The following is a 24631-nucleotide window of genomic DNA, read 5'->3' as shown; positions in this document are numbered from 1 at the left end:
CAGCTGGAGCAAGGAGGTAAAGAAGCCAGGCCTGTTTTAAAACAAATATTAAATTACTTCAGTAATACAAACAGATGAAGGAGGGAGGAAGGCAAGGGATTTATGACTTAAGTTGGGGGGCTGGGTCATCATCTACACTGACTTGAGAATGCAGCCCTCCAGAACTGTCACTCCTTCAAGCCACGATGCAGTTCTTGTCTCTGGCCTGGCGAGGCATCCCTGGGCGAGAGTTCCTGGGGAGCTGTGGAGATGGGGAATTGGGGGTCTCAGTTGCAGTGTCCTGAGCAGGCATTGGCCTGCACAGGTGTGGGGGCAGTGGGATGCGTTCCCCTAGGAAGAAGCCGTCGTCCTCTGAGGATTCGGAACTGGGACTGGAGGGCGAGCTGGAGCAAGATCCCGAGTCCGACCCTGATCCCAAGTCACATCGATGGTGGCGACGTCTGCCAGAGTGGCGGCGGTGATGGTGGTGGTGGTGATGGTGGGGGTGGCGGCGATGTATGGGGCCCCTGGGCGGGGGGCTGCGTGGCCTGCGGCGCTGGGCTGGGGGCACACTCAGGGACCGCCGCGGGCCTCCCTCAGACACCAAAGGGTCGCGGAAGCTGACGCGTGGGGTGCTCTGGCGACCAAAGGCACCATCTTCTGGGCGCGGGTCCGGCTGGCCGGCAGGCCCTGAGGGTGGTTCGGGGACACTGCGGAGCCCCAGCTCGGGCATGGAGTGGCGGTGAGGGGCCCCTCTCAGAAAGCGGGCAGGCTCCTCGGAGCCTGCAGCTGGAAAGAGAGATGGAGCGACTCCCTGTATCTCTCGCCCCACCCCTACCCCAGCCCAGGGGAGGCCTTTGGAAAGGGCCTTCTCTCTCCCCCATCAGGACTGGGAAAGTGGAGGCAGGCATGGGGCGGGGCAGCGAGGTGGGGAGTCCGGGAAATGTGAGGCCTGGGGCAGGTTCTGGGTGGAGGGAAGGTTGAAAGCAGGAGGAACAGGACCAGATGGATTGGTGTACGGGGTGTGGCCGGGGTGGGGGCGTGGCTTCCGGTGAAAGGGGAGTGGCATAGGCTGGAGCAGACAGGGTCTGGGATAGAATGGGGGCGGGGCCTGGGGGGCGGAGGGTGAGGGGTAGAGGGTTTGGAGGAAAGGAGCAACTTGGGCTCAAGCTGGGACAAGTTGAGGTAGGGAAAGGGCCCTGTACAGAAGTGGGGTGGAACCTGGGTTCACGTTGGGGTGTAGTTGGGGATGGAGACTAGGCCTGGAATGGTTTGGGGACGAAGCCGGGGCTGTGATGGGGGCGGGGCCAGGGATGCCACAGGTGAAGGACCTGGGCGAATCAAGGGGCGGGGACAGGGTTGAGGCGGGAGCACCGGAGTGGCTGGGCGTGGCTGGAAGGTTGGCTCACCAGGCGCTGGCTCGGTGCTGGTGCCTTTTGTGGAGGTCTCAGATACCCCCTCCACAGCAGAGAAAGAGGCTGTAGAGGCTGTGAGAGGTGTGGAGACCGTGCCTGCGCTCCAGCTGCGGCGGCCGGGCCCCGGAGCCGTGAGCTCGGACCCCAGGCTGCAGGCTCGGGAGCAGAAGATTAGGCCACGGCGTGGCAGGAAGGGGCGGCCCAAGAGGGCTCGCCCACAGCGACTACAGCAGAAGCAGCGGTCTGAGGCGTGCCAGTGCTGGCCCTCATAAGCCATCTGGCCCTGGTCCAGGCCTGCGGGGATGGACACGAGGGGGAAAACTGAGGCAGAGCCTCCAGGCATATTCCCAACCCTCCTGAATAGGGGCCCTTCTTGGGAAGAGGCAGGGAATCTGAGGCAGGGTACCCAGAGATGCCCTCTCCTCCCACCTCTCCAGAATGGGGCCCTTCCTCATCATTCTCTCCTGGAAACTGGCTGATAAATGTCTCCTCTGCCTCCCTTTCTTTCCCAGGGTGGGGGTAGACATTGGACTCCAAGATGTGGGTCAGGCTTAGACATTAAGAGGTGGCTTCAGGTGGAAGGAGAGTGAAGGTGGACCTGAAGAAGAGGCCTGGGTGGTGGCGGCAGGACACAGAAGGTAGGGCATGGCCTTGGTGGGAAGGGAGTGGGTCTTAGAGAGTAGGGTCTGGCTTAGAAGGTAGGGTTTACCTAGGCTGATGGAGGAGAGTCTTAGAGAATAGGGCATAGCTTGGAGTAGGGGCCAGGCTGAGAGGGTAGGAGGGTAGCTATGGTGGGGGGCAGGGCTAGGAATTAGAGGGCACTCTGGAGGTGGACCTAGATGTGTAGTGGTGCCTAGTGTAGGTGGGGTTTAGAAAGTATGGCATGATGGGGGGACATTGGTAATGGAATTGTAGGGAAGGGTATAGGGCTACAGTGCTGGAGCTAGACTTAAAGTATGGGGTATAACGGAAGATGGGGCCTGGAAGATGCCCCCAGGAAGAATCCTGGCGGTGGGGCTGTGACCCAGCTGTCCATCCATCCCCCATCCAGTCCCATGTGCACCCACCAATGTGCTCCCCACAGCCATCACAATACTCCGCGTGGCGGGCCTCGTAGCAGGCGCAGCAGTGGGGGCGGCTCTGACGCATGACATAGCGCTGCCCTCCCAGTGATGCTTCACACTCAAAGCAGCAGAAGTGACCCATGTGCCAGTGCCGGCCCTCGGCCTCTGTGCACTCAGGGGAGAAGATGATCTGGGGGGCAAAGGCCATCCATGGCCATCAGAAGGGCCTGCCCCTGCCCACCCTCCGTTCACACCCCTGGGCAGAGAGACACGAACCTCGTCACAGGCTTGGCAGCGCGGGCGCAGGCGTTCAGCATGGTGGCGACCACAGTAGACCTTGCCAGCATGGTAGAAGTAGATGAGGTCCACCAGCAGCTCCCGGCACGTGGAGCACACAAAGCACTGTGGGTGCCAGCAGGCACCCAGGCCTGCACGGCTGGCAAACACGGCGATGTCCCCACCTCCAATCTGCTTCCCGCACTGCCAAATGACAGGTGGATGCTGTCACCATCACCAAGATGGTAGGATGGATGGGGGTCAGCCAAGGCGTGTCACACGTGGGCCTTCCCCGTGGCCTTTGTGACAGGCCCCATCCAGGGGGTAACTTTGAGATAGGCCCTGGACGCTGCTCCTGGGGGAGACCACAGAGACAGGCCCTATTTCTCGTGGGTGGCCTTAAAGGCAAGTCTTCCCTTTAGGGGGTTGGGGAAACCATAGAGACAGGCCAGGCCCAGTTGGGGGATCTTAGCAACAGACCTCACCTAACAGTAAGATCTAAGGTTAGGCTCCACCCACCAGGGGGGCCTTAGAGATAAATCCCACCCATCACCCAGCTCTAGAGACAGGCCCTGCCACTGTGGGTTGGTTCTTAAAGACAAGTCTCAATCATAAGAGGACCAAAGAGATAGCCCACGCCCCATGTACACTGCATGGAGGGGAGAAAACTCTTTCCAGGGCCTGGCAGATGGGCCCTGTACCCCAGGGCTTGGAGCAAAGGCACCATTACTCACTGAGGCCCTCCATGGCTCACCTCCTCACAGATGGCCCCAGTGATGGTCACGGGGAAGATGCGCACGGTGCCTCGCCCCAGATTCTCCCGCTTCCGCTGCTGGCTGAAGGCTCTGAGTTCTTTCTTCTCTTCCTCTTCCAGAGCTGTGCAGTACTGTGCCTGGAGTAGTGGGGATCTTCCAGGCTCCTCCCCTGATGCCTGCCCCCAGCCTTCTTCCAAATTTCATCTATGCTCAAAAAATTTACTTCTAGGCCTTTATATAGATGGTGCTTCCTGCCTTAAATACCCACCCCTTACCTCTTCTGCCAAGGCACAGCTGTGGTTTTGCCTGTCCAGACCTGTCACCTCAGATCAGCTCACCTTTCCTCCTCTGACCCTGCCCACTTCTTTCCAGAAGCATTTGTCCAGGCTGTGTCCCCTACCTGGCATGCCCTTCCTGTCTTCTGTCTCCTCACCTCACTGTCATGTGGGGGCAGCTGGTGCAGCAGCTGTTTGATCCTGTATTTCTCCCCGGGACTGTTGACGTAGGGGACCTTGTCCTCTGGAAGGCAGCTGAAAAATTGGTATACCTGGGAGGACATGGGGGATGGGAGAAAACAATTGAGACTAGGGGTGATGCAGTGGGATGGTGGGTCCCTACTTTTCTGAGAAAATTAAAGTCATCGTGAGGGAACTTCTATTGACCCCCTCCTCCCTACAGGCCAGATCATTTCTGCCACTTCCTAAGCATACTGAGAGTTCCCTCATGTCTTGACCCCACTTTTCCCTCCATCTGCTGCTCCACTTTTCTTTCCCCTTTATAGCAAAATTCCTTGAAGGAGTTGTGTGCATTTGCTGTCTCCACTTCCTCTCCTCCCATTCTCTCTAGACCCCACTACAGTCAGGCTTCCCCGCCCCCTCTGTCCCTGCCTCTCCTCCAAAGCTATTCCTGTCATAGTCATTGATGATATCCACATCGCTGAACTCATTGTTCAGGTCTCAGTCTTCATCCAACTTGACCCATCAGTAGCACTGGACACAGCTGGTCACTCCCTCTTCCTGGAAACACTCTGTTCCCTTAGCTTCCAGAACACCACACAGCCCTGGGTTTGTTTCCTCCTACCTTAATGGCTGCTCCTTCTCTGCCCCTGTTTTGGTTTCTCCTCAACTGGCCAACCCCTAAATGTGGGAGGGTCCTCAGGTTCAGTCCTTGGTCCTCTTGCCTCTGTCTACCTTCAGTCCCTTGGGAATCGAATCCACCCTCATGGCTATAAATACCATCTCATGGCTAATGCCTCACAAATGCATACCTCCAGCCCTGTGACCTCTCACTTGAGTTCCAGACAACGTGACCACTCAGATGTCCAACAGGCATCTCAAACTCCAGATAGCCAAAACCAAACTTATGCTCTTAGCCCTCAAACTTGCTCCTGCCTTGGCCTGCCCCATATCAGTCAATCCATCCATCCTTGGGGTCATCTTTGACTCCTCTGTCACACCCACAAGCAAATCCTCTCAGCTCTATTTTCAAAATATAACTAGAATCTGACCACCACTCACTACTTCCACTGCCAGCGCCATCATCAGTCACTTGGACCATTGCAGTAGCCTCCCTTTCACTGATCCCCTGCTTCCACCCTCTTACAGTCCATTCTACACTCAGCACCAGAGGGATTCTGTTAAGTCCTAAGACAAATCACATCCCTTCTCTGCTCACAAGCCTCTTGTGTCCTCTCCCTCATTCAGAGTGGAAGTCAAAGTTCTGTCCATGGCCTCCGCCATCTCTGACCTCACCTCCAACTACTCGCCCCATTGCTTACTGTGCTCCAGATACACTGGTCTCCTCGCTGTTTCTCATACATGCCAAGCACACACCTGCCTCAAGGCCTTTGCATTAGCTGTTTCCCTTGCCTGGATCGCTCTAACCTCAGATATCTGCATGGCTCACATCCTCACCTCCTTCAAGAAGCTCAAACATCATACACTCACAGAGGTTGACCTGGGCACCCTATTTACAATTCTAACATCTCTCTCTCTCTCTCCCCCCTCCCTCTCTTCCACTTCCCTGCTCTATTTGTTCCGTAGCCCTTACACCATCTGACGTATATTTACAGGTTTGCTTATTGGCTCTTGCTCCCTTTGGGAATACAACCTCCATGTGGGCAGATGTATTTTTCTGTGTTTTGTTCATTGCTGTGTTCTCAGTGCCTAGAACATTGTCTGACATGCGGTAAGTGCTCAGTGACTGTTTGTTGAATGAATCAATCAATGGAAATGTAGTGAATGAAGTGCTGGGATAAGACCTGAGGTAAGGGGAGGACAGGAGAGGGGTGAACAGGTCCTGAGGAACTGGCCCAGCGATCAATCAGGGTTCCCTGCTAGACCACAGAGGGGTCAGAAGGACATGCACAGTCTGACCACGCACCCTAGAGTTTCCCTGGAAATAGGTTCCCACTTGAGTGTGCATGTGTGTGTGTGCCCACTGGTGAGCAAGAGTGGGTGGTGGTGTTTGGTCACCTGCTCGGGCTTGAGACCAGGGGGCACCCAGGCATACTCCTCCGAGGCACAGCCGGAGTCGTCGTCAGAGATGGAGTGGCGCTGGAAGTCTGAGATTAGCCGACACATGATGCGTTCCAGGTCCATAGGCACTGCGTGCACGGCGTGCTCCTCCCGTGGGCATTTGCAGTGCTGGCAGATCTTTCTGAGGGGACCGGGATGTGGGGTCAGCTCCTAAGGGATGGCCCACTTGGACCTCTTGGCAGCCCAAGGAAGTCCAACTGAGGGCCAGAGACGTTCAGATTATCACCAGCAAAAGACTCCGAGCCAGACAGGGGCCTGGGGGCGGTGCTGAGCGGAGGTGGGGCTGTGAGCCAGACTACTGTCGGGAGTTGGCCGGGGCTGTGAGGGGCAGAGCGGCCAGCTGGGGGCAGGGCTGTGAGCTGGGAGTGGGGCTGCGGGGCCTGGGCCGAGGATGTGAAGGGGTGGTGGGGCTGTGGCAGGTCTCAAGGCCATCCCTGGACTTTCAGCACTGGGACTTGGGTCACACTCTCCCGGCAACGGGCCTGAGTAGGGGTGGGGCTCTGAGTCTGAGATTGGAGTTATAAATCTAGGGATTTCCCCTCATGACTTTGGACGTGGTGGGGGAACTTTCCCTAGGGGTGGGCTCTAGCTTGTGCTGAGGCTCTGAGCCTGAGTGAGTAGGGCTCTGTCTGTGGTATTTTATGGGACGTTTTGGGTACAGGGCTCCACTAGGATAGGACCTGGGTCTGGGAGGGGAGTTCTGAGCCCCAGAAGGGGGCTGGAGGTCAGTGGGCGGTTCTTAGAGCCCGGGACGGAGGATCTCCCTAGAGATGGGACTCAGAAACTTGGAGCACATTTCTGGGGGCGGGGCTGTGTAGTAGGCGGAGCTCTCCTGGGAACTGGACAATTGGGAATGAGTCAGGGGCGGGGCTCTGGACCTGAGCTTTCTCTAAGACCTGGCTCAAGCCTAGGGGCGTGGCCTAAGTTGGGGGGGTTCCCCTAAGGGCAGGTTCCCATAAGGGCAGGACCCTGACGAAGACAAGGTCCTGGGATGGTCACCTACCTCCAGCCATGCAGCAGGAAGCCGGGGCACTGCTCCCTGCAGGAGTTGCAGGGCTGGCCTCGGTCTGGGTCCTCTGCTTCTTGAGGCTGTAGTGGGAGGGGGCAGACGCGGGACCCGGCGAGGTGCGCGCGGGCGGGGAGGGAGAGAGAAGTCAACGCCCGCCTCTCCACTCCGAGGCCGGCAACCACACGCCGGGGCATGTCCCACCAGGGCAACGCCGGGCAGGCTGGGACAGAGTCCAGAGCGCGGGGGAGGGGGACACAACCGAGGTAGAGGCGGGGGAGCTGAGGCCACCTCCCTGTATGCCGCCCCTTTCAGGGAATTCCCCTCCCCGGGCCAGCACTGGACTCCCCTCACCCAACCTCGACACCTCCCCACCAGCCTCTGACTCCTCTAGGCCTCAAAACACCTCCCCCTGAACTCAGAGTACTCTCCCCACCAAAGCAGAGCCCCTAATCTGGGTGTCTCCTCTCAGGCCTCATCTCGGCCCCTTCTCCACTCAGGAAGCCAGCAGCACTCCAGTTCCACAGGGTAGGAATCTGAGACCCCGTCCTTACTTGGGATCCCCACGTGAGCCCTGCTCCTCTTTTCAGAAGCTCAAGAGCCCATCCCCCAAACCCTGGCTTCACCTTTTCATACCCAAGGAACTGAGACCCTCCTCCAGGATCTCAGGAGGCCCTTGAGCCATTCAGAAACCCACACCCCAAGAAGCCTTGGCCCTTACCCCTCATATCCTAGGGCTATTCACTCTTCTGGACCACCAAACGCAGACCCCACCCAGACAGCCCCTCCAAGGGAAGAGAGAGACCCTCCCATCTAGGAAGTCAAAAGCTTCCTGGCTCAAGTGGAAGCCTGGAAGCCCTCTCCTCACAAATCCCAACCACTCGACTCTCAGTATTAGGGCACCCCAGGAATGTAGGGCCTCACTCCTCAGTTCACCTTCCGCCAAGGTACAGGAAGAGGTCCCTTTTCTCATAAGCTCAGGAGGCCCCTGCTCAATCTAGGACTCCAGGACCCAATCTTTTGGCTCTCAGAATCCCCTCCCATAATTCACCGGAGAGGGGAGTGCACCAGGTCCCCGGGGTGCTGATAAAGGTGTGCGGAAAGGTGATTAGGGAGCAAGGGCCACCACGTTCCTTCATCCACATACTTCCAGCAGTCCCAGGCCCTCCGGTTTGGGAACCCTGAGGATGGGGATTCCCAGATCCTCTGGGAGCGCCTCCTCGCTATCCCTATCCCCTGCTCCCTCTCCCGGGCCTCAGTTTACCCTGACCCCCACCGCTGCCCTGAGTCTCGCTCACCGCGCGCCCTGAGCGGCGCCTCCGGGACCCACGCGCGAACATGGCGCGCCCAGGCAGGGTCAAGCCGGGCCGGGTCAGGCGAATGGAATCCTTGTGGCCGTCTGGCCACCGCGCATCCGGCAGGGGAGCTCTCGGTTCCGTAAACCTGACACCGGCGTAGGAGGAGCGCGCCCAGCGGGGTCCGCCCCTGGGCCTGTTGTCTCTCCCGGGCCAAGGCGCCCCCTGCCTAGAGGTGAGGGTCGCGCAGCCCAGGAACGCCGTGCGCGAAAGCTTCCTTGCACTCCTGCCTGGGCGGGAGCTGGGCCTCAGAAAACACGGGCCCCAGAGCCCCCAGGGTTCCACATGGTCTCTCACAGGACATTCTAGGCCTTGAGGGCTCTGTAGTGGAGGACTGGGAACTTGGAAGTGGCGACCTGACCGCAAGGAGTGTGCGCTACAGTACTTGTACTGACGCTTTGTGTGATTTATCTTGGATGTTTATTTGGGGGATGGGTTAAAGCCACCTCTTGGCCCCCTCCCCACTGGTGATGTTCTGAGGGTCTCTTTCCCCCGGATGAATGCTGCAAGAATGGTCCCAAGCCCCATCGCAGCCCCAGCTGGTGCTCCCTCACCCCATCAGAGAGCTCGATCTTATGTCCCCGCCCCACGTCCCTGTTCTCATCCGTTTTCAGAGCCGGAGGGGGTTAAAGTTACCGGCCAGGTTCCGAGGCCCTCTTCCCTGTTCGCTCCCCATCTTTACAGGCCCAGCTGCGATGCCCCCTAAGTCCCGAGAAATAGATTTTCAAGCCTTCCCTCCCCTGCTCTCACTTTTCTCTCTCCAGTGATTCTTTCCCTGAGCTCATTCCCTGAGCTAGGAGTCTCTCCGCGCTCTCAGGCTTCGCTATGCCTCGGGGCTGGGAGGAGGGGGTCCCCGGCACACAGCCAGAACTCCGGTGCCCGGCCAGGGTCTCTAATTAGGCACCGCGGTGGCGGCGGTCAGCCGGGCTCTTCATCGTGGGCGCCGGGGACTTCACCCCCCATCCCCACCGCGCCCCATTACGCACATCCTGGTCACTTCCCGCCCCTCCCTGCCCCAGGGAGGAGCCTGAGACAGGTTATAGGGAGTGAATGAAAGAACTAACGAGTCACCTTGGTGCCCCGCCTCCCGGCCTTGCAGCCTAGTCGGTCTCCCGGTTCTCCAGCTGGACCAGAGACAAGGAAATAGAGAGACATCAGGGTCTGAAGAATGCGAGGCGGGTGGCTAGAGGGAAGTCTCCCTTTGAACCGTTTGGGGATTCAAGGACAGGGCTCCACAGGGGCTGGGAAGGGGCATGGCTAAGGGACCAGAATTAGAACCGAACCCTAGAAAGACTGGGCATTCGGTAGCCAGTAGTGGGGCAGTTGTCAGGGCTACTCAGAGAGTGACTTAGAATGATCGGCAGGCGAGAGGCTTCACAGAGGATAGGGCTCGGCAAAACACTGTTGGAGGGGCCGAAAATGGTGGGGTGACTCGAACGGTGCCCAGCAGGTCAGAGGTGGAGCTTCCTCTCGCCTCCTCTTCCCCATCTTTCTCTCCCCCCTCCAAAAAGACACACTGAGAAGTAAGAGCCGTGTGGACTAGGTGGTTGAGGAGTTTATTTAGGGGAGAAGAATTAATCATATTTTTTCCTTCTCGGGGATGGAGTCTTCAAACACTACCGAAGGGCATGGGAAAGGGTGGGGGTCTGGAGAGGAGGGGGAGGGGCCACAGCCAGACAAAATGGCAACACACAAGCACAGGCACTACCGACGTCACAGACACAGCAGAGGGTGCAGGATAGGGGCTCCAGACCGGGCCTCCAACCACTCCGGGACGGATGGGGATGTGGAGGGAGGGAGGAGGCCGGGGGGGGGGGTGGAGAAGGGTAGGTCGGCCCCACAGACCCTTTGGCTCTGTCCTCTGATTGCCTAGCTGTCCCATCTCGGGGTAGGCAAGGGTGTGGGGGGTGCTTCTCTCTGGATCCCACCCCTTACCCTCCAAGTCTTATCTCTCAGCTCTTCCCAGGCCTCCTCAGTCCCCAGCCTTGGCCAAGGATATTCCCCCCTACCCCTAACGAAACCCATCCCTCAGCTCCTAACCAAGCCTCTCACCTCGCCCTCCCCACTGCCAAGCCCAACCACTTTAAAACACATTTTCTTCACTGCTCCTTTGCGGGGCCGGGGCTGCTCCTTCAGAAACCACCATGCACGCCCCACTCTAAGTCCTGAACTGTCTAGAACATGGACCACGACCTCACTCCAAGTTTGGCCCATTCCTGAACTCCACTTCTTGCCTTGCCCAAGGTCGGCCCCCTTTAGAATCAAACTCTGTCTCTCGGAGTGTTCAAAGCCACACCCCTTCCATAGATTCTGGTCCCAATCCAAGGCCCGCCCACTCTGGGGCCTCACCCACAGCCTGCTTCAAGCCCCACCCCTTCTAGAACCACGCCCTTAGCGTTTTTCCAAACCAAGTGTCCAGGTCCCAAGTCACACTCCTTCCGTAGAACCCTGTCCTACTCCAACCCCTGCCCACTGTGGGCCCACCCGCTGCCTCACCCAAAGCTCCACCCCTTCTAGGACCACACCTTCAGCTTCCTTCTAAGCCCCATTCTAGAATGCTGTAGGGCACCCTTCTTCTTCAGACTCCAGATCCAGTATGTCTGGAACCCAACCCCTCTGCTTACTAGCCCTGTTCATTCTAGAGGTCCTCTCCAAGACCACCTTGGGTCCCAAGCTCCCCCAGCCTCTGCCTTTCTCCTCTCTTCAGAGTTGCATTTTCCCTAATGGCCCCTGTTCAGGCATTGCTAGAGGAATCAAGGCCCGAGTTGGGAGGAGGGGAGGGAGAGAGGGGAGAGCCTGAACTCACACCCACCCTCCCCACACAGCCTTCTGTCTCCTCCCTGTCCCCCTTACAGAGCCCCCCAACCTCAGGGCACAGGGCCAGGGAACAGAGAGGGGCCAAAGGATGAAGGGGAAGGGGTAGGGGTAAGAGAGGGGCCCATGCAAGATCGGGTCCCTAATGCATAAGGGGAGTGGAGTGGGGGCAGGGCTCAGACAGATAAATAGATATTTATATATTATATATATATATATATATAAACAGCAAAGACAGTTAAGGGTCTCCTGGTTTGAGGGGTGGAGACCTGGGGTGTAGGGATGGGAACGGGGGGCAGTCCTTCTCCTGAGCTCTTGCCTACCAACGGGGTCCTCCCGGGCTGCACTGACCTGTGGAGACAAAAGATACAAAAGGAGAGGGGGTCCAGACACAGGTGGTGCCTTTAGGGAAGGGCTGGGCTGCTATGCCTCTGCCCTGGCTTCACCTACTACCTGCCATGACCTTTCTTCCTTCCTTCTTCCTTCACTTATAGTCTTGGGGTCAGCTTCATCCCAGCTGCCCCTGCTGGGAAGATATACCTTGCCTTCACTAGATTAGGTACCAAAGAAAGTATGGTTTCCCCTTCTCCCAATCCAAAAAAGTCTGTTAACAGGTACTGTACTCCTCATTGGTGGTAAACTATATTGAGCAGAGCAAAGATCCTTATCTTTGTGGAGCTTACATTGTAGCAAGGGAGAAAGACTTAAACAATTACCATGATGTATAAATAAGTTATCTAGTATGACATAAGGTGATAATAAGTGAAATGGAAAAACAAAAAGTAGACTGGGGCGAGGGGGATTAGGAGTGACAGTAGGGGAAGAAAGGTTGCTGTAGTAAGTAGGTAGTCAGAGAAGACCTCATTGAAGAAGTGACATTGGAATAAAGACTTAAGGAGGTGAGGGAATGAGCCACGCAGATAACTGGAGGGAAGAGCGTTCCGGGTAGGGAGCGCAGCCAGTGCAAAGGCCCTGGGGTGGGACCACATCTAGTGTGTTTGAGGAACAGCAAGGAGATCAGTGGGGCTTCAGTGGAGTGAGCAAGTGAGAATGGTAGGAGGTGATGTCCGAGAGGTAGGTAATGGGGTCACATAGGAGCTTGTAGACAAGGTTGTGAGGACTTCAGCTTTGACTCTGGATAAGGTATAAATCAACTGGAGATTTTAAGCAGAGAAGAAAAGTAAAATGATAGTAAAATGTCTCATGCTGTGTTGTTTCTTTTATTTCCTCAATAAATGTTTCTTACCATTAGTAGTGCTCTAGGTGATGTGTCTATAGCATAAATTAGTCATGGTCACATCCCCTAGTCTAGTAGAAGAGACAGTCAATAAACATATAAACTAATAATTACAGACTGTGATAAAGAAAAGCACAGGGAGAGGTAAGAAAAGGGACTTGTAAGGAGTTGGCCAGGTAAGGTTATCAGTGTGTGTGGGTGTGAAACTCCAGGGGGAAAGCAAGTACCAAGACTGTGAAGTTGCACTGTGCCTGGTACATTGATGTGGCCAGTGTGGCTGGAACAGAGTGCGGGGGAGTGGTTGGAGGTGAGAGGTCAGAGGAGTGAAGGGTGGGGCTAGATTGTGTAGGGCCTCGTGGGTCATAGTTTTGGCTTTGGCTTTTAATCTGAGTGAGATGGGAGCCCCGGTAGAGCTCTGAGCTCTGAGCATAGGAGGGTCGTGGAGTGATTTAGGATTTAACAGGATCGTTTCCCACGCCATGAGCAGAATATAATGGGAATGGGGGTGGAAACCAGTGAAGAGGTCCAGGGGGACAGTGGGAAGATTATGGATATATTTTGAAGGTAGAGCCAACAGGAATTTTTAGTGAATTAGATATGGGATGCCTGATAAACTCCTCCCTGCCCTTTCCATCCTGGCCAAGTGCCAGAAGCTACCTCCACCCATGTGTTGCCACCTCCTTGCCTTTCCCCTCTAACGCCATCAGCCTGCCTCTACTCCCCGTCTTCCCCCCTCACATTTGAGGGCAATCTCGCTTCTCTTTTGAGGCCCAACAAGAAGGCCGGCAAGACTTTCCAATGCGCCCCCCCCACCCCACCCCGCCCCGCTCCGCCCGGGCCCTTTTCTTCTTTGAAATTCCACACTACCTCCCTCGCCTCCAGGGTTGCGGAGAGGTGGCGGATCTGTCACCTCCTTCGGATTAGTGATCTTGTCTGACCTTCATGATCCAAACCCGTTTACCCTCATCATCTATTGGCCTTATCATAACGTATTGGATAAGACCCACCTCTTCTTCCCTCCATGGCTCCTGCGCCCAGCGGATTTCCCACTACGCAAGTCCTCCTGTTATTCCCTCCTTTCATTGGTTGCTCTGCCCACTTCTCTCTCCCCTCCCTTCCCTCAGAGCAGCACTTCTACCTCTCTCCCATTGGCTTTTCATTCTGCCTATTTTCAAACACCACTCTTCTGCTCTCCACCATTGGCTAGTTTTTCGCCCCTAGCACGTAGCTCCGCCTCTCTATTGGCTCCTTCAAATTCCCATCCTTACCTGTCCGGCCAGTGTCCTACTCCTATTGGTCCACTAACCCGCCCATGAAAGGATCATGAACCCTCCTTGGCCGCCCCGCCTGTCTGTCACTCACCAGACTACATCTGATTGGAGAAGGAGGTGGGCGCACCCTGAGGGCCATAGCCTTGCTGCCCGTAGTCGCCCTGAGGCCCGTAGCCACCGCCACCGCCACCGGCGGGCTGCCCGTAGTCAGGCTGATAGCCGCCCTGGGGCCCGTAGGAGTCCTGGGGCCCGTACCCGCCGGGGCCCTGCCCGTAGCCTGCCTCGCCGTAGGCATCCCCGGGCGCCGGTTGCTTCTCGGGGGCGCCGGGAGGAGCGCGCAGGAATGGGGCGGCCCAGCCTGTCTCCTTGAACACGAACCACAGGTTGCCGACCCAGAGCACCAGGTTCAGGAAGCCAAACACCTGCGGGGAGACAAAGCTCGGCTGTTGTCCTGCGCCCATTGCCCTGGCGGCCCCGGGGAACATCGAGGCCGCTTGCGTTGGGCTTGGATTCACGGGCCCCGGGATAGTGGTGGTTTCCGAGACCCTGACCCTCCGAGTCCCAGCGCATGAATGTCAATGTGCACAAAAATCACCTTGGTGGGGAGGGGGGCGTGGGGCGTGTTAGAATTCAGATTCCCGGGGATGTTGAGATATATCAGTATTGCATATATGTGTTTATGTATTTGCATATGTACACGTTTATACATGTACAAAATATAGTAAACCTAATTTTGTAATATATAGTAAAATGCTAAGCATAAATTTTTATTAAATACGTAGATATACCGCTAATGGATGCATATATACACATACATATGTATATACAAATATATGTATAAATACCCATGTATAAAGTATATAAATATACGCTTTTATATTAAAACAAATATATACATTTGTATAAATATATACAATGTAATTCAATTTGGGGACGGAAAGTAATATTTCCACTTTACAGCTGAGGAAACTGAGGTGCACAGAGGCTTAGTGGCTTAGATCTTAGATCTGTCGTAGCCAGCAATTGACAAAAAAAGAGTTGGAATCTGAGGATCTGTAACACTTGTATACGACTTACCATGTGCCAGGCCCTTTTCTAAGCACTTTGTATGTTATTAGTTCACTACTTAACTTTGGAGCAGGACCTCTTATTTTCAATTTATATGCTCAAACTGAGGCCTGAGAAGCTGAGTAACTAGTTTCAGGTCCTAGAGCTTGCAAGTGGCAGAGCTCGGATTTGAGCTCAGTCTGACTCTGGCCAGTAGGGGGCGTCCATACGGGAAACATTTCAAGTTATTCTTTCATTTTGCATATAAGGAAACAGGTCCCAAGAGGGTACTTACTGAGTTGCCAGAGATTCTACATGACTAGGCTGAGCCTGTGATCCAGGTCTCCCAAACCTAACTGGACAGAAGATCTCACGTTCCCCTTTTGGGGACAGTCTGTGGTGTCACAGTGGTTACAATTGCTATCTCATCCTACAAGGCTCTGTTGTTGGCATGCCTCCTCCAGGGAGCCCTCTTGGATTTCCTCTGAATTCTCCTCTCATTCTCTCTCTCCACCACTCCCCATGCCAGACTAAGTTTCCCAGCCACCCTCCCCAGCTGGCCCAGCCAGCTTCCCAGGGCTTACCACCGAGGTGTTGAGGCCAGAGGTCACAGGGTCCCTCAGCTCCTTGCATGTATTCCCCGTCTGGTGGCAGACAGGCATCCCCTTGATAATGTTCTCTGGGTCCGTGGCCATCTTCACATCTGACAGCCCCTTGGCCCAGGCCGACGAGCTAACCAGCCACATGAAGGCGAACACTGCCGTGGCCAGAAAGTCCTAGGCCGGGCAGGGGGGAGGGAGATGGTACCATGAGTGGGCTGCTTCATGCTGGGCTGTGGGGCCTCCTCAGATCACAGGCTTTCTTGGGAGGGGCGTCTCCCAGAAGAGGCTTGTCTCTCCCCTGCCTTTCCAGCTCTTGAAGCCCCCAACACTCACTTGAAGGTGGCCCTCCTAGCTTGGGCTTGTCTGTGCATGTATGTGTATGTGACAGAGGGTGTGGGAGTGTGACTGTGGTATGTGGTGTGTGTGTGTGTGTGTGTGTGTGTGTGTGTGTGTGTGTGTGTGTGATTCTGTGAGATGGTTGCCAAGTCTGTGGAAAGTAGTGTGTCTTTCCACTTTTATCTGAATGTGGGAATTTGTGTCATTTTGTGTCTGGGATGAGGGTGTATGAGTACAGCTGTGTAGGAATCAGTGTGTCTGTGTGGTGTGATGACAAGCATGATTGTCACAATGAACCTCTGTGTGCTGCTTTCTTTCATCTAGACTGTAGGGTTTTGTGAGAGGTGGCAAGTTTCCAGGTGTCTGGGATTCTGTGTGGGCTGTGGGTGTGTCCCTGTCACTCTGATTCGGTGTCTCTGATGCTCATAGCAGCAGCAGCAGTAATGTGTGCGGCTGTTATCAGGGCCGCTTGCATGTGGGCCTGTCTGGGATTTGACGTGGCCTCTGAACATGGCTGTGTCCCTAAGGCTCCATGTCCCCTGGCCCCTGTATGCATACGAATGGCTGTGGGAACTCACCAGCATGGGCCCTTTGTTGTTCTCTCGGTACTTGTTCTGCAGGAAGATGTAGGTAGCCAGAGCCCCCATGGAGTAGAGGAAGGCAAATACGGCCACGGTGACAAAGAATTCAGCCGATGAGGAGTAGTCCCCCACGAGGAAGATATTTTTAGGGTCCCCTTGGCAGGTGGGTGCCTCAAAGTACACTTGGTACAGCCTGTGGAGAGAGGTGGGCAGGTGTGGCCCAGGCCCTAAGAACTCCCTCCCCTCCCCCCTGCCCAGTCATGGGTGTCCCCCAGATTCTGACAAGGTCCCAGGAAGAGGAGGAAATAACCATTCACGAGCACCTACTGTGTACCAGTCACATTTCATTGATTGCTGAGAGCATGCTGGTGAAATAGGTATTACTCAGCCCTCACTCCAACCTAGGTACTTTGGCCCCTTGGTTATTCATAGAACATACCAGGCACCCTCCCACCCTAGGATTTTTGCACTGGAATGCTCTTCTCCTTCAAGCTTTGCTCCACTAGTCACCTTCTCAGTGAGGTCTTCCCTGATCTATTTAATTAAATCTAACCATTCCCTCCCAGCACTCCTTAGCCCCCTTCTTTGCTCCATTTTCTCTGTAGCTGTGATACCCCAGCTGACATACCATGTATTTTACTTTTTTCCTTGTTTTTTCTTGTAACTACAAGAGGGCAGGGCTTTTTCCTTTGTTTTGTTCAGTGTTGTACCCTTAAGGCCTGGAACAGTGCTGCCACATAGTAGGCGCTCAATAAATGTTTATTAAATGAAGTATATGGAGGCAGAAACAGAGGCTCCGAGAAACGCATTAACTTGCCTAAAGTCACACAGCTTGTATAGGAATGACAGAGTTGGAATCTGAACCTTGTGTTTTTCCCCTTACGTCATGTTGACTCTTCTCCCCACCTCACTTCAGGTCCCCAAGAGAAAAACAAATGTGTACATAGCAGAGGAGAGCCCAGGGACTATAAAATAGGAGGAGACAGACAGAAAGACAGGAGGGTAGAAGGGATGCTGGAACAGGATTCGTGTATGTGAGGTGTGGGCGGGGGTGGGGGGGAGCTGTAGACTGGGAAGGCATGTGAGGCTAAGGCCTTTCCTATGGTGTGATGGAAGAGGGGTCATAAGGAGGAACGTGCGTGGAGAGAAAGAGCAGGGTGAAGTCCCAGAGCTCTGGCCTCAGGTTGGGGGGCAGGATCCAAATGGTGCCAGTGCCCTTGTATAGCAAAGGCCCTAAGGGAAAGGCTTACACTTATTGATCACCTCCAAGCATTTTACATAATTTCTTCACTTAATGACCCTCCCCCACAATTCTCTAAAGCAGGCATTATTATACCTGTTTTACAGATGAACAAACCCAAGCTCTGCAAGGCTAAGTTACTTGCACAGGGCTGCATGGCTGCTAAACGATGGAGCTAGGAGTTGGAGCTGGGTTTAAGTTTCTGGGTTTCTAGGGGGAATGAGGGGTCTTTGGGGGGGATTATTGGGGCAGTGGCAGGGTTGGTCAGGGGGACACAGGGCAAAGATCTTTTTCCCCTGGGAGGCTTGGGGGTGAAGGGCAGATCCTCAGCACCCGAGGTCCTAGACATGGGAGGAGTTGGGGTGTCCACAGATTTTTCTGGTCTTCTAGATCCCCAAAGGGCCTGCTCTCAGCAGTATCCCATGCTGCAGCTCCCACTCCTTCCCCAAACTCTCTTGGCTTCTGTGAACTGGTGGATCCCTGGTTGTCATCCCCCCCTTCCCCAGCCTCTCAGACCACGCCTCCCTGGTGCCCCCTTTTCTTTTGATTATTGCTCAGGCCCTGCGCTGGCCTATCTTCTCTTCAGTCTTGCCTCTCACCCTGGGTGATCCCCTGAGCCTACATTTACCCTTAGTGCTCAAAAATCCCTAATTTCCAACTCAATCCCTGATCTCTTTCCTGAGTCCTTTAAACTTATTTATTTTCCTTATTTTAACAAACACTTATGGAGCGCTTCTTGTGTGCCTGGCACCGTGCTAAGCATTTTACAAGTATTAATTCATTTAATATTTATCATAACCCTGTAAGGTGGGTATTATTATCCCCTTTCACAGATGAAGAAATGGAGACCCAGAGCAGTTATGTGATTTGTCCTAGTAGTGGAGGAGCCTCAGGAGCCTCTATTGAAATTGTGTCTGTGGGTCTCTGTCTTCCCATTCCTAGGAGGTAAGCCTCCCCATGAGTGCAGCAACCTTGCCTGCTTGTGCTCACTCTTGTGTACCTAGCACCCGGCACACGGTATGAGCTCAATAACTCTCAGAACTGTTTAATTTGGCTTAATCCTTCCCCATGGCTAAGCAGCACCCCCTCATTATTCTTTATCATAAAACCCTGCATGAAGATGCCCTCCTTGGATTTCTCCCAATCTGCAATTATCCTCTTTAGTCATTTGTTTATTTGTTATAATGTTGGCTCCATGAGGGTAGGGAGCTTGGTCTGTTTTGTTCACTGTTATATCCCCAGCACTTTCAGCAGTACCTGACATACAATAGGTTCTGAAAAACTGTGTATGGGATGAACGAATGGGAATTAAATAATAATATTGGCTAACATTAATTGAGCACCTACTGCCTTAAGGATATATATATGTGTGCATATATATATATATATATATATATATATAATTTTGAATCTTGTTTATTGTCAGTCTCCTGCCCCTCCTCTTCACTAGAACACAGCCAGAGGGCAACAGCCTATGCCTGTCTTGGTCACCACGTGTCCTAGATGTCCAGAGGAGTGCCAGGCACAAGGTAGGTGCTCAGTGCATGCGCAGTGATCTGAGTGGGTGTGGTCTCCCGAGGTTGGGGCTGGGCAGGAGCCGCTGGGGAGGAGGTGTTGGCCGGTCCCACCCCCCACCCCCATCCCAGGTCTGTCAGGATCCCAGGGGTGGGCTAGTGTGGGGGCACACCTGAAGGGGTACTCGAATTCGACCTCGATGTTGAGGTTACTCTTGGTCTTGTTGGCACAGTCCACACTCAGCTGGAGCTCCCCACTGTAACTGCCGCATGTGGCAAAGGCGAAGATGGCAAAGACCTTGGGCAGCAGGGATGGGGATGGCCACGGTGAGCCTGTGTGCACGTGGGATGGGGCTGCCCTCCTCTGGACAGATGGGGCCCAGCATAGGCAGCAGCAGATGGACTGGTCCCCACCCCCACCCTAATCAGGGCTCAGCGAGGCCCAAGGACAAGCTGATTAGAGGGGTGTGGCTATCTCTTCCAGTCTTTCTCCCAGTGTCTCTCTTGGTTTCTACCTCTCAATAATGCTCTGATTCCCCTTATTCTGTCTCAGTCTATTTCTGTCTCTGTCTTTGTCTCTCTCTGTATTCTGCCTGTCTCTGTTGTTCTCTGTGTCTGTTTCCCTCGGTATCTCTCTGTCTCTGTTTCTCAATATGTCTTTGTCTTTCTCAGATGTCTCTGTCTCTCTGTATCTCTGTTTCTCTCTCTGCCTCTCTAGTATCTATGTGTGTCTCTTTCTGCCTCTTCTCTCTCTCTCTGAATGTTTGTGTGTGTGTCTTTCTGTTTCTTGGTCTGTCTGTTTCTATCTCCCTGCTCTGTCTCTGACATTATCTCTATGGTGCTCTCTCTGTCTCCCTCCTGCCTCTCCTTCTGTTTATCGGTTTCTCCTTTTCCCTTTTCCCGGAGGGTCTCTTCTTCTCCCTCTGTCTCTTTCTCTCCCCCACCGCATTTCTCTTCCTCTCTTCCTGTCTGTTTCTCTTTGCATCTCTGTTCTCTGTGCATCTTTCTCTGTCTCCCTTTTCTTTGTCTCTTTCTGTTTGTTTCTCTCCCATCTCCATATCACTTTTTTCCTGGTATTTCCATCTCTGTCTCCATCATTCCCAATCTCCCATTCTCTCTGTCTCCTTCACTGTCTCTGGGTTTCTCTGGCTTTTCGTCTCTCCCTGCAGCAACCAGCTTCAGTCTCCACCTCCCCTGCCCCCCTCTCACCTCAGGAGAGGAAGTAGGACGTCGCAATCTTCCACTTGAGAATGGGGGTACCCTTGGCCTTATGTGGCGTCACATCACAGCCCATCTGTTCTCTGGCCCCAACCCCCTGGGACTTCACCCAGGAGCCCAATTCCCCCACCCCCTTCTGCCCCCCCCCACCCATCCATCCCTCCCTCCTTATCCCTACTCCATCCCTGCTCTTCCAGACCCCACTACCTCCCTCTTTCTCCCCACAGCCCAGACCACACTCACCCATTGCAGCACCTTCACAAAGCCGAGGGGCTCCTTGACCACCCGGAACTGACCCCCGGCCACCAGCTGAGGAGAGAAATGGTGGGGAGGGGTGGGGTTGTTGGGGATGGAGAGGGAGGTGGGGGACAAGGCCACCAGGCAATGACCCCTGGGGATAAGGCATGTGATCTCTGGGAGGGAGTGACGTTTGGAGAGGCGGTGAAAAGGAGAAAGTGACACTTTGGGGAAGGTGTGAGCTCAGGGTCTCTGAGAGAAGGTCCCCGGGGTTCAGGGCTGGTGGGGACGTCTGGGGAGATGGTGAGATAGATGGCAGAGGGCGTCAGGGGTGAGTAAGATGGGGATGGAGTCAGGACTAGTTAGGGAAGGGGAGAAGGTCTAAAAAGGTAAAGGTGAGTCAGATGGTGAAGGGGATCGGGTGGAGAGAGTGAGGAAGGAGTTGGGGTTCATTAGGGTGGGGGAAGGGGTCTTGGATGGTGAAGGTGAGTCATAACAGGGAGGGAGTCGGGTTTGCTAGGGTGGGGGAGGGATCTGCAGCGGTAAAGGTGAGTCAGATGACGGTGGTGGGGTGTCTAAGGTGATGAGGATGGGGAGGGGTTAGTCCTGGTTAGAGATGGGCGAGGTTCTGAGGTGGTGAAGAAGAGTTCGATGGCAGAGAGGGTCTGGACTGATTTGATTAAGGTGGAGGAGGGCTAGGACATGGCTTCACTGCATATGTGCTGGGGGAAGGGGGACTAGGGGTTTGGGAGAAGCGAAACTGATCGTCCCCCTTGGTCTGCTCTGGGGGAAGAGGTGGTCGTCTATCAGGGTACCATCTCTGTTTGGAAGGGGCAGGTGTCAGCCCTCCCCTTCACCCCCGCCCCCACGCCTTCTGTCGCTCTATTTCCTAGCTCATCTGCAGCACCCCCCATCTTCCTTCTACTCTCCCCTCCCCTCCCTCCTTGCCCATACCCTGGCTCCAAGACCCCTTCTTCCTTCCCGGTCGCCCGTAAGGAACTGGCTTCTGGCGGCCCCCGCTGCGGCAGTGAGGACGGCCCTCGCTGCGGCAAAGGGCGCACTCCTTCTTTTCTCCACCTCCCCTTTCCTCCCCTCGCCTGCCGCAGACCCCAGCCCCAGCGCCGGGGACCGGGTGTCCGCTGCTAGGATTCTGGCCACCACCTCTTAGAGTCGGCGGATTCGCAGCGACCCCGGCGAGGAGGCCGGCCAGCGGCGGGCTCTGTCCGCGGTGCTGGAACGCGTACCTGATTCACCACGTCCATGTCGGCCAGCAGCAGCATCAGCAATGCGGGGGGCGGGAGGCGCCTGCTAGCAAGGGCGGGCGCTGGGCGCGGAGGGGGCGGTGCGCGATCGTCGGAACAGCCCAGGGGGCCGCAGCTCCGCCCCTCGCGCCCCCGCCTCGCTCGCCGCGCGCGCCTGCGCACAGCGGCCGTGTCTAAACCTCGCAGGCAGCCGTTCCAGTCCAGAGGCTGCAGAGGCTGGAACCGTGAAAATGCTTTCAGAAGGTCGTTATCTCTGAAAACACAGCTAGAGATCTGGGGAGGTGGGCCGTTGGGTCCTACAGTAGGACAATTTGCCAGGCCGTTTGCTGAACTGTTGAATGTGTTCACTTATTTAAGCCTTAGAACATCCCTACGTGGTAGGGACTATTCGCCCCATTTTTACTGGTGAGGAAAATTAGTCCCCAGAGAGGTTAAGCGACTTATACAAGGTCGCCCAGCTAGTTATTGGCAGTGCCCAAAGTCCCTGCAATTTAAACATGGTTCAGGGTCTTGAGGGTTTCTTCTCATCTGCATTTTAAGCACTTAAAAAAAAACAACCCTCCCCCTCCAACCATTTCCCGTATTTCGCTCTTCCTTAGTCAAAGTGTTGCCTACTCCAACTCTCAACTTTTTACATCCTGTTTATTCCTTAGTCCTCTCTTAATTGGACTATGCCTCCTTCATGCTACTAAAACTAGGCCCACCAAGGTCAATGGCAATTGCCATGTGGCAAAATCCAATGGATAAATACAGCTGGAATTTAAGATGCTCAACCTCACTCATACTAAAAGGAATGCCTATAAAAGCTACTAAGACACTGTTTTTCATCTTTGAGGGTGGTGAATATAAAGAAGTTTGATAATGCTCAGTATTAGCAGTTGGCCAGAAACAAGTATTCTCATACATTGCCAGTGGAAGTTAAATTGGTATAACTTCTGTAGAGGGTAATTTGGCAAAATGTAGCAAACTAATAAGTCCATATATGTGGCTCAGCGTTTACATTTCTAGGAATTTGTCTTACAGAGAGATTCAAACATGTGCTAAAAGAAGTATGTATAAGATAATACACTGCAGCACTGTTTGTAAAGTGTGGACACTCCCCAAATGCTCATTACTGGTGGCCTGTTTAAAAAAACTCAGGTAGAGCCGCAAAATGGAGTACTATGTAGCTGTCATTACTCATAATATGGAGCTGTGTAATGATAGCCAAGATACTTAGTTAAGTAAGAAATGCAAGATGGCAAATTATGTGGGAATTGTGTACAAATAGAAGGGAAGCATTATATCAATTATAGAGAGAACAGCTAACATTTTAAATTGTGGCTGTTCTGTGAGCTTCCCATATATCACTCATTTAAATCCTCACAACAGGGACTTCCCTGGTGGCAGAGTGGTTAAGGATCCACCTGCCAAAGCAGAGGACACGGGTTCGATCCCTGGTCTGGGAAGATCCCACATGCCACAGAGCAAGTAAGCCCATGAGCCACAACTACTGAGCCCATGTGCCACAACTACTGAAGCCTGTGCGCCTAGAGCCTGTGCTCCTCAACAAGAGAAGACACCACAATGAAAAGCCTGTGCACTACAATGAAGAGTAGCCCCCGCTCTCCGCAACTAGAGAAAGCCCACATGCAGCAACGGAGACCCAATGCAGCCATCACTCACTCAATCAATCAATCCTCACAACAGCCCTACGAGTCAGGTACTACTACTATCCTCATTTTATAGCTGACTAAACTAAGGTGCAGAGAGCTGAAGGAATTTTCCTAAGGTCACACAGTTGGTAGGTGGTAGAACTAAGATTTGAACAGGTGGTAAGTGGTGGAACTAGGATTTGAACCCAGGAAGTTTGGCTCCAGCACCTGTTACTCTTAGCCACTGTGCTAACTTATCAGTACGGCATCCTATAACTATATAAAAGATATTTGATACAACGGGTTGCCTCCAGAGAGAAGGGAAACTTTCACTTTTCACCCCTTTGTACTTTTGAACTTTGAACCATCTGAATGTATACCTATGTTTTTTTGTTTTTTAAACAAACACACTCACACTCAAATTCACACAAATATGGAATATGTAATGGGTACTTCAGTTATTGCCTTTTCAGGGGAAGAGCATGGGTTTTGGCATTCAATTGCTTGAATTTGAATCTCACCTCTGATATTTGTTCCTGTATGACTTTGGACAGGTAAAATAATTTAAAATGATACTTAGAGGATTGTTGCACTGATTAAACAAGATAGTCACTGTAATGCACTTAGCTCAGGGCCCAATAAATGGTTCGTTTTACCTTCCACACATCTCTGGAATCTACTCACTTCTCACCATCTCCTCTGCCACCTCCCCTGGCTAAGGCGACCATCGTTCCTGCCAAATTTAGCATCTCCAGTCTCTTCCTCCTCCCATCTGTTTTCAGCACACCCGTCAGAGCATCTATTTAAAATGCAAAGTTAACTATGTCACTCCCCTGCTCAAATCCCTCCCATGGCTCCCCACTGCTTTCAGGAAAAATCCCAGGGGTTGGGGCCTGGCATTCAAGGGTCTGCATCATCTGCCCTCAGGTGGCTTATCCCACCTCCTCCCTCAGCAATCGCCCTTCACTCTCTTTACCCTGCCCATGACTTACTTTCCCACAATAAACCGGCCCAGCCACTCCAAGCCTTTGTTTCCAGACCTAGTGCAATTCTATATTCTGAGTTCTAGCCTCCAATTTTGGCTTCCCTCAAATTTCAGTCCTGGTTCCATTGACACAAATTAGACAAATGAGAAACCCCTGCTCTGAGAGCTGGGAGGAGACCCTAGGTCAGACCGTCCCCAGGGGTGGCCGCATCCGGTGTCACTTCTAACACCACCTCCGATTCCTTTGGAGTGAGGATGACTACCAC

The 24631-nt window shown here is 54.0% G+C and overlaps 2 protein-coding genes across 6 annotated transcripts; both read right to left on the bottom strand.

The window, feature by feature from the left end:
- Positions 1–30: 30 nt before the first annotated feature.
- On the bottom strand, positions 31–9302 carry PRICKLE3 (prickle planar cell polarity protein 3). 5 transcript variants are annotated; one of them, XM_033850118.2, is made up of 9 exons: positions 9138–9302; positions 7030–7115; positions 5964–6223; positions 3923–4036; positions 3489–3626; positions 2735–2938; positions 2462–2648; positions 1389–1688; positions 31–768 (listed from the first exon to the last, which is right to left on the bottom strand). In XM_033850118.2, the coding sequence occupies exons 3-9, from the start codon at positions 6087–6089 to the stop codon at positions 176–178; spliced, it is 1662 nt and encodes a 553-aa protein (XP_033706009.1). In that variant the 5' UTR covers positions 6090–6223; positions 7030–7115; positions 9138–9302; the 3' UTR covers positions 31–175. The 5 variants fall into 5 exon arrangements, with proteins under 5 accessions (XP_033706009.1, XP_073655222.1, XP_033706006.1 ...); XM_073799121.1 differs by having other exon boundaries at positions 5964–6147; positions 9138–9301; XM_033850115.2 differs by lacking the exon at positions 9138–9302 and adding an exon at positions 8331–8733 and having other exon boundaries at positions 5964–6147.
- Positions 9303–11377: 2075 nt separating this feature from the next.
- On the bottom strand, positions 11378–24492 carry SYP (synaptophysin). Its single transcript, XM_033849306.2, has 8 exons — positions 24065–24492; positions 21729–21962; positions 20491–20556; positions 19203–19327; positions 16273–16468; positions 15341–15532; positions 13801–14131; positions 11378–11552 (listed from the first exon to the last, which is right to left on the bottom strand). Exons 2-7 carry the CDS (start codon positions 21762–21764, stop codon positions 13805–13807), a joined length of 942 nt encoding a protein of 313 aa, XP_033705197.2. The 5' UTR covers positions 21765–21962; positions 24065–24492; the 3' UTR covers positions 11378–11552; positions 13801–13804.
- Positions 24493–24631: the final 139 nt, after the last annotated feature.

The sequence above is a fragment of the Tursiops truncatus genome, chromosome X (genome assembly GCF_011762595.2).
Source record: "Tursiops truncatus isolate mTurTru1 chromosome X, mTurTru1.mat.Y, whole genome shotgun sequence".
NCBI classification, from domain to species: domain Eukaryota; kingdom Metazoa; phylum Chordata; class Mammalia; order Artiodactyla; family Delphinidae; genus Tursiops; species Tursiops truncatus.
Note: the sequence above shows the minus strand (reverse complement) of the source record. Positions and strands in the feature narration are given on the sequence as shown.

What these genes read in the sequence shown, in the direction of transcription:
- PRICKLE3 (XM_033850114.2), bottom strand. Translation starts at nt 7,229, where the DNA reads ATGCCCCGGCGTGTGGTTGCCGGCCTCGGAGTGGAGAGGCGGGCGTTG. An exon ending in CTGGTCTCAAGCCCGAGCAG is followed by an intron (nt 4,037 to 5,963) that starts GTGACCAAACAC and finishes ATGTCCTCCCAG; the next exon opens with GTATACCAATTTTTCAGCTG. An exon ending in CTGGGGCCATCTGTGAGGAG is followed by an intron (nt 2,939 to 3,488) that starts GTGAGCCATGGA and finishes GTCATTTGGCAG; the next exon opens with TGCGGGAAGCAGATTGGAGG.
- SYP (XM_033849306.2), bottom strand. Translation starts at nt 21,764, where the DNA reads ATGCTGCTGCTGGCCGACATGGACGTGGTGAATCAG. An exon ending in TTGTGAAGGTGCTGCAATGG is followed by an intron (nt 19,328 to 20,490) that starts GTGAGTGTGGTC and finishes CTGCTGCCCAAG; the next exon opens with GTCTTTGCCATCTTCGCCTT. An exon ending in CTGGCCTCAACACCTCGGTG is followed by an intron (nt 14,132 to 15,340) that starts GTAAGCCCTGGG and finishes GTCTCCCCGCAG; the next exon opens with GTGTTTGGCTTCCTGAACCT.